Here is a 14,172-nt window from a genome sequence, read left to right on the forward strand (position 1 = left end):
CAGATTCTGCCGAGCTCGGAGCTGAGGGTTTTTTCAACCTGCAACCTGTTCCTGTCAGAGACCAGCAGGGCTGAGTCGTCCGCGAACAGGAACAAGTTGCAGTCACATGCTGATGACATGTCATTTACATAAATTAGGAACAGTAACGGACCTAATATGCTTCCTTGTGGAACACCACAGCTCACTGGGAGGGGGGGGGGACAGAGTACCGTTTACCTCCACCATCTGTTCTCTCCCCTCCAGGTAGGATTGCATCCAGCTCACCGATAGTTTATCAAAACCAATTGCTTTTAGCTTGTCAATCAGAATGGGGTGATTGACAGTGTCGAAAGTCTTTTGTAGGTCCATAGGCCACATAGGCCTATTATATTTATAGCCCTTAATAACATTCATTTTCTGCGCTCAATATCTGTCTTGACTGTTTTTGTTGTGAAAACAAATGGACCGTAGATACACGGATTGACCGTCCTCATCTGCGCTCTTATTTTGAAAGACAACTTCCGGTAGCAGAATATGAAAAAACGGGGTTTTTTTTCTTTTCTGTTTTCTAGTGATTTTATTTTTTGTTTTGAGAAGTAAAAAATGAAAATCATCCCGTTTTTTAAGTTTAGTAAATCCATTTTTGACCATGATCAAGAAAAACACCTTGTATTTCAATTTTGGTTTTTCAATTCGAAAACGAAAATCAAATATCCAGTCGTTTTTTGTTTTTGAATATCCATTTGTGAAAAGAAAATCCAATGACCAAAACATACACTGACCCCTCCCCAAGCCTACACACTCATTTGGATTAATGTCCATTAATACAAGTGGACACGAAGGCGAGGGTGAGCAACCCATTTTCTTTCTTTTTTCAAATGATGTTTTACTGGCAATAGCCTTATGCTTCTCCAGCCCAGTACGGGGCGGTAAATCACTAACTCGTTGCTCACAAATGACAATCAAAAATAAGTAGAAGAAGAAAACACGCACCGGAAGTAAACAAACCACGCTCTGTTACAGTTGGTTCGGCGCTATCGATTCATGAGTGAACTAAGATACGATGTTATAGTAGTTTTGGGGGAAATACACTATATTTAGGCAACAATGTCTTCGGTTGAGTTTTTGAGAGAGTTTGTTAACGAGCGACTCTCTGCTGCTGCTGAAGAAATATTCAGAGTTTTTCAGAAAACCATCGTCGAATATGAGGAGGAGATCAGACGGCAGCGCAGACTGCTGGATGTCGTTTTGAAACCGGATATACAAATACAAAGGATAGGTGTGTAACACTTACTCACTTTAATAGCAGAAAACAAAGGAATTGTCAACGTTGCATGTCCTCAAGTTCCGTTATGTGTACAGCATTATCCTATTTTATTTGTTCTCTGTCCCTCCAGAGCTCCCACAGCATCCTGTCTGTGAGGAGCAGGTTCTCTCTGAGCAGCAGCTCTGTATTCAGGAGAGGAACTCCAGTCTGGACCAAGAGGACCCAGAGGACCCAGAGCCTCCACAGATTAAAGAGGAGCAGGAGGAGCTGTGCACCAGTCCGGAGGGAGAGCAGCTTGGACTGGAGCAGGACACTGATGCCTTCATGTTGACTGCTACCGAGGAGGCAAGTGAGCACCAGCTCCTCTCTCACAACTCTCATGTAGCTGAGAGCCAAGATCAGGAAGGAGGCGAGCAAGACTCAGGATCAACTGGACATGCAGAGCCAAAACCACAGAATGAATATCACAGAAATACCAGTTATGAAGGAAACAACATTAATTTGTCAGAGATGCACACAGGTAAACAGCCTTTCAATTGTGACTTATGTGGAAAAGACTTTCAAAATAACTCGTCACTGAAGACGCACCTCAGATTTCACACGGGTGAGAGGCCATTTCCTTGCAATACATGTGGGAGAGCTTTCAGACATAAAAGCCACTTGAAACAGCATATTAGAATTCACACAGGGGAGAAGCCATTTCTGTGCCAAACGTGTGGGAAACGATTCTGTCGAACATCAACATTTAAAAGGCATATTATGAAATTCCACATGGGTGGAAGACGTTTTCTTGCAAAAGATGTGGGAAATGTGTCCGATATGATGTATAATTGAGAGTCCACATGAGAAGCCGCACAGGGGAGGATCCGCATTCTTGCATCATCTCTGGTAAAAATGCCATATTCAGTAGTAACTTGGGAAGCCACACAGAAACACACACAGGGGAAAAGTTGAATCCCTGCTGCACAGAGCCTCCACTGATTGAAGAGGAGCAGGAGGAGCTGTGCACCAGTCATGTAGCTGAGAGCCAAGATCAGAAAGAAGGCAAGCAAGACTCAGGATCAAATAGACATGCCGAGCCAAGACACACTGCTCTGCTTTCTGCAGTGACCTCAGCAGCTGTTCTCACTGTAAACATCGCATCACGATTGAAGCAGTTAATAAAACAAAAAAAGTAGCCTTATATCCAGGGGAGAGACAGTTTGCAGAGATGTCATTGGTTGAGATCGGTCCAGCCGTGCATCACGCCTCTTTTAAACATTACTGTTGCCGGAAATACATCCGCAGAGGATACATCAGTGTATCCACGGTCATAGCCCCTCCAGAGAGCTTCCTTGATGCTCGATCCTCGATCCTCGATGTGCATTTAGAGAAATTAGATGTCTTTCATCATGGCGCGTTAAAATTGATTTCCGGGTCACTACCGGAGGACCGAGGAGTCGAGGAGGCAGAAATGTGACAATTGAGAAAGGGCTACAGTCAACTAGAGCCAAAACAACAGAATCAACGTCACAAAATTCAATATAACACTGCAAACAACACACATTTGTCAGAGTTGCACTGTCATACTCACACAGGTTAACAGCCTTTAAAGGTCTCCTATCATGCAAAATGCGCTTTTTATGCCAATAAATACAAGAACACAATAATATCAATAAGATGGAGTACACTTAAAGGTGGGGTAGGTAACTTTGAGAAACTGGCTCGAGATACACAGATGCTCTTAACATCTCGATAGCAATGAATATCTCAAGTGCTTTGACAAAAAATCCATAAAAAATGTCATCTGTGGAAGCCGTAGTACTGTAAAAAGCACGACCAATCATCTGAGCCGGCCCGCCTAAAATAACTGGATGGCCTACCTGCCTGTCAGCCTTCCATCTGTGCACAAACTTATCTCGTGCCCTCATTGGTCATGTGCGCGTTCGTGTGTGTTGGAGGAGGGGCTCTGTAAGGAAGTGGCAGATGTTTTCCGGCTGTGTATTTTCAAATTCTAGCGCACTCAAGCTGGTTTCTCCAAAATGACCTACCCCACCTTTAAGTGTATGTAAGACGACAGAAATCCTATACTTTAGAAAAGAATAAACAAAGATATCTGGAAAACAAAAAAGGTATCTTCTGCTCATTGTTTTGTCTTTAAGAGAAAAATAAAAAATGAACGAGGAATGTGATTACGTCTTATTTTCTACAACTGTATGAGAATACAGTTTATATTTTACATTTGATGATGTTATTAGCAGGGGTGGAGGGATTACTCAGATACTTTACTACAGTAAAGGAAGCAATACCACAGTGTGAAATTACTCATTTACTTGTAAAAGTCCTGCATTCAAAATTGTACTTAAGTAAAAGTACACGAGTATAAGCATCAACATGTACTTAGAAGGAAAAGTACTCATCATTCAGAATGGCACAAATAAGCACCACATAATTTAAATGAATGTATAATCATTATTAATATATATATTTGTTCATAACTTTCACTTGGAAAAGGTGGGGTTTATTTGAATTATTTTATACACACACGCTGACTAGCTTAACCTATAATAATGTATTAGTACATTTATATTTTGTATTATCTAAATCTTCGAAGCAACTAGTAACTAACTAAATAAATGTAGTGAGTAGAAAGTACAACATTCGCCTACAAAATGTAGTGGAGTAAAAGTATAAAGTAGCAAACTTTGAAAATACTCAACTTAAGTCAAAGTAGTTTTTTTTAACGCTTTTTCTAGTACTTGTGTAAATGTACTTAGTTACTTTACACCACTGGTAATTACGTAGCATTGTAATCTGTTACTCACCAAGCCTACACACAAATGTGGATTAATGTCCATTAATACAAGTGGACACAAAGGCAGGCTGAGCAACCCACTTCCTTTCTTTTTTCAAATAATTTTTTACTGGCAATAGACGTCTGCATCTTCAGCTCAGTAGGGGGCGGTAAATCAATAAGTCGTTGCTCACAAATGCCAATTAAATAAGAAGTAGAAGAAGAAAACATGCACCGGAATGTATGGGGTGTGGGTTTTGCCCATGGATGTATAATAGAGAGGCGAAGTCCCTCCCTTTCCGGTGGACCTCCATGGGACCTCATTTCGGAAAAATGATTATTATTAAGTCAATGGCGAGAGAAAAGTTATCTTTCTTTTTTTAATTGTGCCACGAATTACACATTATGATGTTTGTCAATTTAAAAGATAATTTTGCCAGTAAAAGAAAAATGTTTTGCTGTTAAACTGTAAAGTAAGACTTTTTTTGTGTGAAACCGCTCAATGAACTACATCTCTGGTCTCGCACAACAACACACGTCACCAAGATGGCCGTCACTACTGTCTTGCCAAAAAAGGGATTGACTACCCTTACTATCACCACAATGAAACACGTCCAGAAGAATGTCATGAAAAGCTGCCTGCCTGCCTTCGATTCTCCATGAACTGCTTGATCTTTTTAATGTTCAATGTCAACCATTTGTGCAGATAGCATGAAGTTGAAAAGACAAACATCATATGTGTAATTCATGGCACAATTCAAACGGGATCAAAAGATACATTTTCTCTCCTCATTGACTTCAATACATAATTTTTCCGAAATAAGGTCCCATGGGTCGGAAGTAGATGGGCGGGACTTCGCCTCTCTATAATAACTGGATACAGCGTGGGAGGCGGGGTCTCAAAATGGCCCAACTTTTGAGAGAGCGAAACGTCACAGATTACCCGTCATGCCTGGCTGCCAGAGCAGAAGAACCCGTATGTGCGCTCACAGAGCATGCGCCCCTTAAGCCCCGCCCCCCGAGCTCCCACTCTCGGCTCACTAGAATGGATGGAGAGAGAAAATAAATCTAGATTCGGCTTTTAGTGCATTTTACAACTTTAAGGACCTCATGATTCTAAGAAGGGCTATAAAATAGTTAATACTGGGTAGTTTATTTAGTTACAAAAAAAGTATCCACCGATTTACAGACGTCTCTTTCCCCATGTTAGTCAATGGGAAAAAGTTGTTTTATAATAATAATAATAATAATAATAATGCATTTTATTTATGGGCGCCTTTCAAAGCTCTCAAGGACACCTTACAGAGCATAATTAAAAACAATCAACAAAGAAGAGCACACAGTAATACAAGACTTAAAAAAATACTTAAATAACAGAGACTTCAAAAAACAGAGACTTAAAAACAACAATCAGTTTAGCAGAGATTAAGAAATAGAATACGCCAGTTTAAAAAGGTGTGTTTTCAGGCTGGATTTGAAGGGTGGGAGGGAGTCCATATTGCGGATGTCTTGTGGGAGAGAGTTCCAGAGACGGGGGGCAGAGTGGCTGAAGGCTCGTGACCCCATGGTGATCAGGCGGGCAGAAGGTACAGTGAGTTGGAAGGCAGAGGAGGATCGGAGAGTACGAGAGGGAGTGTAGATGTGAAGGAGCTCAGAGAGATATGGAGGGGCAAGAGTGTGAAGGGCCTTGAAGGTGAGGAGCAACACTTTGAAGTCTATGCGGTGCTTAACGGGGAGCCAAAGGAGTTGTTGGAGAACCGGAGTGATATGATTAATGAAAGCAGTTCTGGTGATGATACGGGCGGCTGAGTTTTGGACCTGTTGGAGCTTACGTAGGGATTTCTGAGGAAGACCAGAGAGGATGGAGTTGCAATAATCGATACGGGACGTAACGAGGGCGTGGACGAGGATGGCGGTGCTGTTGGGTGTGAGTGACGGGCGGAGGCGGTTAATATTGCGGAGGTGGAAGTAGGCAGATCGAGTGATGTTGTTGATGTGAGCTTCAAATGATAAGGTGCTGTCAAGGATGACACCCAGACTCTTAACTTGGGGGGAGGGTGAGACTGTGGAATTGTCAATAGTGAGGAAGAATTTGTCAGTTTTAGCCAGAGTGGACTTGGAGCCAACTAGGAGAAACTCGGTTTTATCACTGTTGAGTTTTAAGAAGTTGGATGAGAACCAGGATTTGATTTCCAGTAAGCAGTCGGAAAGGGCAGTGGGGGGGAGAGTGGAAGTGGGTTTGGTGGAAAAATAGAGCTGGGTGTCATCCGCGTAGCAGTGAAATTGGATTGCGTATTTTCTGAAGATATGGCCGAGAGGTAGGAGGTAGATGATAAATAGGATGGGGCCCAAGACAGAACCCTGAGGAACACCAGTGAAGACTGGATGGGACTGTGATTTGAAGTGTTTGAGTTGGACAAAGTGAGTACGGCCGGAGAGGAAAGATCTAAACCAGGTGTGGGATGTGCCAGTGATACCAATGGAAGATAATCTGTCAAGGAGGATTTGGTGTGAGATGGTGTCAAAGGCTGCAGTCAGGTCAAGGAGGATGAGTATCGATAAGAGCCCAGAGTCAGCTGCTACTAGGAGATCGTTTGTGATTTTAACCATGGCCGTCTCTGTACTGTGTGTTTTGGGCCGGGTGACGTCACGGACTGATACGGGAGTTGCAGTACTGCCGTTTCGACACAACGAATGTTGGGCACAGAGTCCGGCGCACTTCCTCGGGGCTTAGTTTGGCCAACAGTATCCAGCTGCAACCGCAGCAGCAAGACGGTACACAACACGCCCCTTACACGACACGCCCATCTGACACGACACTACGGTGGCTGAGAGACATTAGGCTTGTTTGAGATGAGCGAGACCGACGCAGACCTGCGCAATTGCGATCGCCGTCTTGCTAGTGCGTTGCATGATGGTTAGTCATTTTGTCCGACTTGCTCTGGAGGCTCGACTACATGAGACGTTGAAATCTCGCGGGACAAAGACGCCGGCAGCCTTGAGAGCGAGGCGGAGCAGTTTCTCTCCACGAGCTGCAGAAGCGAAATGCTTGATGGGAAACGACTCGCTGGTATATCGAGCTGAGCGCTCATTAGGCGCGTTCACACCGGAGTACTTTTACCCATACTTTTCCAGTTTAGTTCCGTTAGTGCCTGGAATGTTGCGTTCACACCAAAAAGAGTACTTAGTTCCGAGAACTTTTACCCCCATTTTTAGTGCCTGCTAGAGAGGTGGTACTATCCTGGGGAGAAAAAAGTACCAATTTCGATTGGCTGGGCGAATTGCAAACCACGCCCCGCAAAACTCTGAAAAGTTTTGTGAAGCCGCCATTGTATTTGCTGGCATTAGCATTATTAGCATTAACATTAGCCCCACGCACCAACGGAAGCTGCTGGGAGTCCCAGCAGCTTCTACTGAAGCCAGTCCCCAACTCCGGGGACTTCCGGCCGGGAACTTCGGATGGCAGTATACACCGTGAAGTGGTTTGCGGCCTGCCAGTAAACCCAAAGCAGAAGAAGAAGAAGTGACGTCAGCAGCTTCATTTGCGTAATCTTCCCCCAGGGAACTTATTCCGGTGTGAACGCGATCTGTACTTAGTTCCATGGGGGTACTAAATGCTGGCACTAAGAGCTGGGCACTAAGTACGGCAAAGTACTTGGTGTGAAAGCGGCTCTTGGTGGGTTTTACCCCGTGCTGGTGATGAAACTCTCCAATTGGCAAAAGTTTGTTGTTGTTTTGTGTCAGTTTTACGTCGCCACTTCCATTCACATTTTTCATCATTGTTCCACAATGTTTATCATCGTGAAATTAATATCTATATATTTTATACTATATTTGCACTGCTTACCGTTTTCATACTTTATATATCTTAGCATATTCATACACACTGTTAATACTGTTCATACTGCTCATAGGCTACTGTGTGTATATCTAGTGTATTCATACCCCTCACTGTTTATTCATCATTCAATTCATTCTATATTTTATTCTGTAGATTGTGTACATTACTTTTCACTTTACTGCTTTTTGCACTCCTGGTTAGAAGCTAAACTGCATTTCGTTGTCTCAGTACCTGTAATCTGTGCAATAACAATAAAGTTGAATCTAATCTTGAGCAGGAACAAATGTATTTACTTAGTACCAGCGACGTGCAGTCAGGGGAGGCAGGGGAGGCAGAGCCTCACCTGTCATACTACAATGTAACGGAAAAACAACTAAAGAAAAACTAAATAGTAATAATAATAAAATGTCTCCACTGATCTGTTTTGTAAATGTGATTTCTGTTTGATTCCAATCGCTTTTTATAGTCAAAATCAGCAAATTGGCCGAGCTCCGCTACAACTACGGGGCGCGATGAGAAGTGAGGCAGGGACGAGCTCTGCCTCTTGTAAGCCCACAGTAACTTGCTGGAGCGCGGGCACTAATTTAGCGCGGGCACTTATTTTGTGAGCGCGCTCAAGCCAGTTACTGTGTGGTAAGGTGAGGCACAGATGAGCTCTGCCTCACCTCAGAATGCGTCACCCCACAGAAACTGTCTGGAAAGCGGGCCCTAAGCGCATGCCTGCACCATCTCACTGTATGTCACCAATGTAATGTTTGTAGATCCCTTTATTACATTTATCCTCGCCATCCATAGTCTCTAAATAACTTATTTCACGTATATATGATATTTAGGCTCGCTGGTCTCATCGTACAACGGCAATGAAAAAAGCACCAGGGGAGGCAGCCATAACCTCTGCCGCACTAAAGGGGGCGCAAGTGAGCCCACCGGTTCTTGTTGCTACTGTTATTCTACGCAGAGACGGAACGCAAACAACAAACTAGACTTTTGAAACTAGAGGAAGATAAGGAGGACTTTTACAAAAAAGTAATAGAGATTGTTGTCCAGAAGGATAGCATGGACTTCATCTTCAAGTCAAGGTAAGACCACAATTGTAATGCAAATGGAATCTTACTAAGAAAGAACAATCCAATATTTAAATTGTGGGTAGGCCTATCCTTTTGTTGAACGGTCTGTTTAAAATGAATTGAAGCATCAGACTAAAAAAGCTTTTGAAAATAACCGAATATTTCGATTACGGTCAAAATATAATATTTGTAAATCTGACTCTGAAAGAGTCAGTGCCTCACCATCCATGAACCTCACCGCACGTCACTGCTTAGTACATATCTGACATTAACGATTAACACATTTGTGCATTCTTTATAAATGCAAACTGGTCTAGACCACTGAAGGAAGTAGTTCTGTCTTTTACATGTAGGATTCAACCCCCCTTGTATTGATTTGTTTTAAAATGAACAGACACTTGAGTCATTCATTTGTAGTGATATAATAATTGTGGGATTTCTATTGCATCCACTTCATCTGCAACGAAGAACGCCAACGCAATTTCCGCCATTGCAAACCGAGTCAAGCCGACTCCGAGCTGTCCGACTTCAGGCGAGCTTTTTGAGACCCCCACCGGCTGCAATCGACTATTCTCGTCTACTTTCGAGGCGAGCCGCAGCTCATCTCAAACAAGCCTAGTGATACCGTACATGGCAGATTAAAAACAAATTGCAAATGTTATTGTAGCGTTTTAAGCAACTATTTGGCAAATTAATGAATAACCTAGTCTATCCGTTTGAGACACAATAGTATAGGACTTTAAGCACAAATCATTGTCTAATTAATACATTAAAAACAAAAGGGGGCTTAGTAAGCTTTATTTTTTAGTACATAAAATATAGGTAATAATGAGATCTATTAATTATCTATGTCTAACTGCTACACATGTATTTATACAGAAATGTAGATATTTATGAACATCTAAATGTAGTTGTTAAAGGTTTTAAGATATACATAATCACATCATGGGGTCATTAAGGTTTCAAACAGGTTCATGTAAGGTAGGCCTACTATAAGATGAAAACGTGATTTTTAAAACTAATTTCTGAATCTCACATTATCCTGTAGTTTGGTATATTATTGATATGGGCTGGACACCCCTTCACAATGATCATCATTGACTTTTTTTTAGACCAAATTAGGAGGGCCAGTCAGGCCACTAATGAGCTCAATCATTCACATTTATTATTATTACTTTATAAATTAAGAGTACTAGGGGTCTATTACAAAACCTTTGAAGGAATCGTCATGCATTCTGAATGTTTCTGTAATTTAAAAACAGGCATCATGGCTCAAGATCCTGTTCTTGTTTAAGATTATTCATACTAATTTGTGAATTTAACATCCATATTCACTCTTCAAAACTGAAACAACTAAACATTTGTTTTAAAGCATTGCAGGCCTAAAGCTCCATATCAGTGACCTATATTTTAATTTCTTCCATCAAACTTTAAAAATGGCAAACCGCATATTTTTAAAGATTTAATCTTTTAAGAAACAAAATATCAACTTTGAACAGAAGGGTTTTAAACACACGTTTTTAATGCAAATAAACTTGAAACATAAACCTATTTGTTATTTCAAAATTCATTTTTATTGTCTGCGTGAAAGGCACAGTAGGCTATAGGCTATATCAACATTCAAAAATTACAAAGTCGTACAATATATACCATGTGCTATGTCTAGGATTAAGTATATGAGACTTTTCAGCCCACGACCCCCAAAATAACAGTGCCAGAGACTGGCGACCCCCGACGGGATAGTGATGTCCAGTGTGCTGGGCAGTGTGGCGGCGGAGGGAGCCGAGGGCACCACCGGAGGAGAGGCGAGCGATGACAGCAGCATCACAGTGGTGCAGATAGGGAAGAATGGGGAGTACCTGGGCACGGCGCGGCTCCCCCACAGACTGAGGGGACTTGTTACACGGAGCCCATCACCGTGGAAGCTGCCGGACCGAGAGTTTGATCCTGCCTGTGGCGGGAGAAGGCGGTCTGCTCGGCCTGCCCTTGGCTCTGGGGTCCCTCCTTAAACAAATAAAAACCTTTTAAAGGTGGGGTAGGTAATTTTGGAGAAACCAGCTCGAGTGCGCTAGAATTTGAAAATACACAACCGGAAAAATCTGCCACTTCCTTACAGAGCCCCTCCTCCAACACACACGAACGCGCACATGACCAATGACGGCACGAGATAAGTTTGTGAACAGAAGCTTCCACAGATGACATTTTTTAATGGATTTTTTGTCAAAGCACTTAAGATATTCATTGCTATCGGGATGTTAAGAGCATTCCATGCAATATAACAAACTGTGTATCTCGAGCCGGTTTCTCAAACTTACCTACCCCACCTTTAAATAAAACATTCATCTTAACAGATAAGGTTTGATTATTTATTTTAAACGTCAGGCCTACAGCATGGCCACAAACCCCATCTAAAAACAGAGGCTCTGTCCTAATTACCTGATTGCATCGACCTGGGTTACTTGGCTCAACCCAATAACTTTATATAAGTTTACTTTAAACAACACTTAAAATAATAATAATTATACAGTATAGCAAGCAACTAATACATACATACAAAATCATGCATTGTTCCATCTGTCAAGCTAAGATATATCTTAGCTCTTAGCTTGACATGCTCGTTCAGTTAGCATGTATGCTAACTGGACATGCTCGCTCAGTTAGCGTACACATATATATATATATTATTTATGTATTCCATTCCTTTAAATTGAATATTTAAAATACAAATTAGCAAAATGAACACAATTACACTGCGCTAAACAGCCAAATCGACAAACAACCGAGAACCTAAATAGAATGTCATTATATCTAAATCCACAAGACGTTAATTACCTGTACTCGATGCACCATATTGTTTGTTGTCTGTTCTCTGTAAACCTCCATCTCTCATTAAATATCCTTGCGTCAGCGTCTCACGTGTTGGGTGCGCTCTCTTCTGACCATATTTGGAAGTACAACTTCCTACAACTTCCTACAGGTTCAACCTCCACCGTCTGGCTGCGGCTGCAGCTGGACCCTTCTCGGTTTGGCTGGACAAGTAAGGAGAGAACGAGGGCATATGGAGTGGAGTGGAGACCATAAAGTTTGCCAAAGCAAGCCCATTTAGCAGTGTTCCCCCATGGCTTTTCCCAGAGGCTAATATAGATGTGAGTATCATAGAAAGGAAAAAAGAGTGGCAAATAAATGAAGTGGGAATTAAAATGATAGTTACGGCTGTAACTAGGGTTCTATGAGTCCCGGATGACTGCCAGAGGCGGTGCTTTAGCACTGGATATGTCCATCGCACGCATGTGCAGTTCGAGTACCTAATAACAACAAAGTCGCCTGTGACCCACGTGACACCGGCTACATAAGCCGGCGTCATTAGCGGATTGGTTCCCAGAATCTTCTCGCGAGCACACAAGAATTCTGAGTGACAGGATACTCTGGCGGTCATTCAGGACTCATAGAACCGTAGTTACAGCCGTAACTATCGTTCTATTTTGTCCCTACTGACCGCCAGAGGCGGTGCTTTAGCACTGGATGACTTATGCCAACCATGTCATGAAGAATCCAAACACTTGCTTGCCTAGCTGGAAGCAGCGGAGCTCGGCAACAGCACCACGCCCAAAGGATGGGGAGTGGCGTCATTGCCCCGGTAGAACCAGGGGAATGTGCCAGACGATGCCCACGACGCCGCGGCGCAGATGGTCTCCAGGGGCACCCCTCTCAGGGCAGCCCAAGATGTTGAGATGCTCCATGTAGAGTGGCATCTCACCCCTGATGGTGGGGGGCGGCCACTGGCCCCATAGGCATGTGAGATGGTATCCACAACCCAGTGGGACAGCCACTGCTTGGAGAGAGCACAACCCTTTCTCGTGCCGCCATGGCAAATGAAGAGCTGCTCTGACTCTGTCGTATACGGGCCGTAGCATCAATATACGCCTCTAGGGCACGCACAGGGCACAGCAACTCAGGCGTGCTGTTCTCCTGTGGGACATTAAAGCGCGCCAGCTGGATAGGCCGATTGGAGTGGGCTAGTGGAAGCACCTTGGGCAGGAACGCCACATTCTGCCAGAGGGCAACACCCGAGCCATCGGCGTTCCACCTCAAGCATGTATCGCTCACGGAGAGGGCATGTAGCTCTCCAACTCGTTTCCCTGAGGTTATGGGTAGCAGAAATGCTGCCTTCAAGGACAGCCACTTAAGCCCCACCTGGGCCAGGGGCTCGAAGGGAGGAGATGACAGGGCATCCAGCACTAGGGGCAGGTCCCAAGCCGGAGCCCTCAGGGTCCTAGGGGGACGCTGCCGTAAAGCCTCTCTCAGGAAGAGGGACACCAACCTGTGGCGCCCCACTGTGGCGCCGTCGACTCCCACATGTCGGGCAGATATAGCAGCCATATAGACCTTCAAAGTGGAGTGAGAACGACCACTATCTAGAAGGGACTGTAGAAACTCTAAAATGGTGGCCACAGAGCAATGCTCTGGATTCTCGGCCTTACCCAAACACCAGTGGGAGAAGAGCTTCCATTTGCACTCGTACTGTGCTCGAGTGGATGGTGCTCTGGCATTCAGGATAGTTTCCCTGACAGATGCCGTGAAAACGCTCAACAGTGGGTTTGGCCCCTCAGAGGCCAAGCCCAGAGCTGAAGGCGGTGAGGGTCAGGATGCCAGATCTGACCCCTGAGCTGTGACAGAAGGTCCTTCCTGTCGGGGAGACACCATGGTGGGCTGCAGCAGAGACTGTGCAGCAGTGGGAACCAAACTCTCCCCGGCCAGCGGGGGTGACCAGAAGAAGACTGTGCCCCTGAGTAAGAACCCTGTGAAGCGTCTGCAATATCAGAGGCAGTGGCAGGAAGGCATACAGGAGACTGTCTGGCCAGTCGTGCGCCAGAGCCTCCTGCCCCATTGGGCTGGCCACCTCCGTCCAGGAGAACCATAGGTGGCAGTGCCTTGATTCTTCCGAGGCGAAGAGGTCCACCTCGGCCCTGCCAAAAAGGCTCCAAATTGACTCCACCACCTCTGGATGAAGCCTCCGTTCCCCTGGTGGAGGTTTGTGCCGAGAGAGGAAATCCGCAACCTGATTTCGGTCTCCTGGTAAAAAGACTGCCCGCAGACTGGTCAGGCGGGGAGACGCCCAAGACAAGAGGTTATGTGAGAGCTGGAGCAGCTGAACGGACCTGGTGCCCCCTTGGTGGTTGATATGGGCAACGGCGGATATGTTGTCCGAACGAACAAGCACATGCCTGCCCGCCAGTTGGGGTAA

At 44.3% G+C, this 14,172-nt stretch overlaps 1 protein-coding gene across 2 annotated transcripts; it reads left to right on the plus strand.

The window, feature by feature from the left end:
- Positions 1-758: 758 nt before the first annotated feature.
- On the plus strand, positions 759-3,417 carry LOC117560269 (zinc finger protein 70-like). Of its 2 annotated transcripts, XR_004571139.1 has the most exons (3): positions 759-1,258; positions 1,377-2,187; positions 2,225-3,417. XR_004571139.1 is itself a non-coding variant. In XM_034237132.1 (2 exons), exons 1-2 carry the CDS (start codon positions 1,087-1,089, stop codon positions 2,078-2,080), a joined length of 876 nt encoding a protein of 291 aa, XP_034093023.1. In that variant the 5' UTR covers positions 759-1,086; the 3' UTR covers positions 2,081-3,417. The 2 variants fall into 2 exon arrangements, 1 of the variants encoding a protein (XP_034093023.1); XM_034237132.1 differs by having other exon boundaries at positions 1,377-3,417.
- Positions 3,418-14,172: the final 10,755 nt, after the last annotated feature.

This window comes from Gymnodraco acuticeps, unplaced genomic scaffold, assembly GCF_902827175.1.
Source record: "Gymnodraco acuticeps unplaced genomic scaffold, fGymAcu1.1, whole genome shotgun sequence".
Classification (NCBI taxonomy): domain Eukaryota; kingdom Metazoa; phylum Chordata; class Actinopteri; order Perciformes; family Bathydraconidae; genus Gymnodraco; species Gymnodraco acuticeps.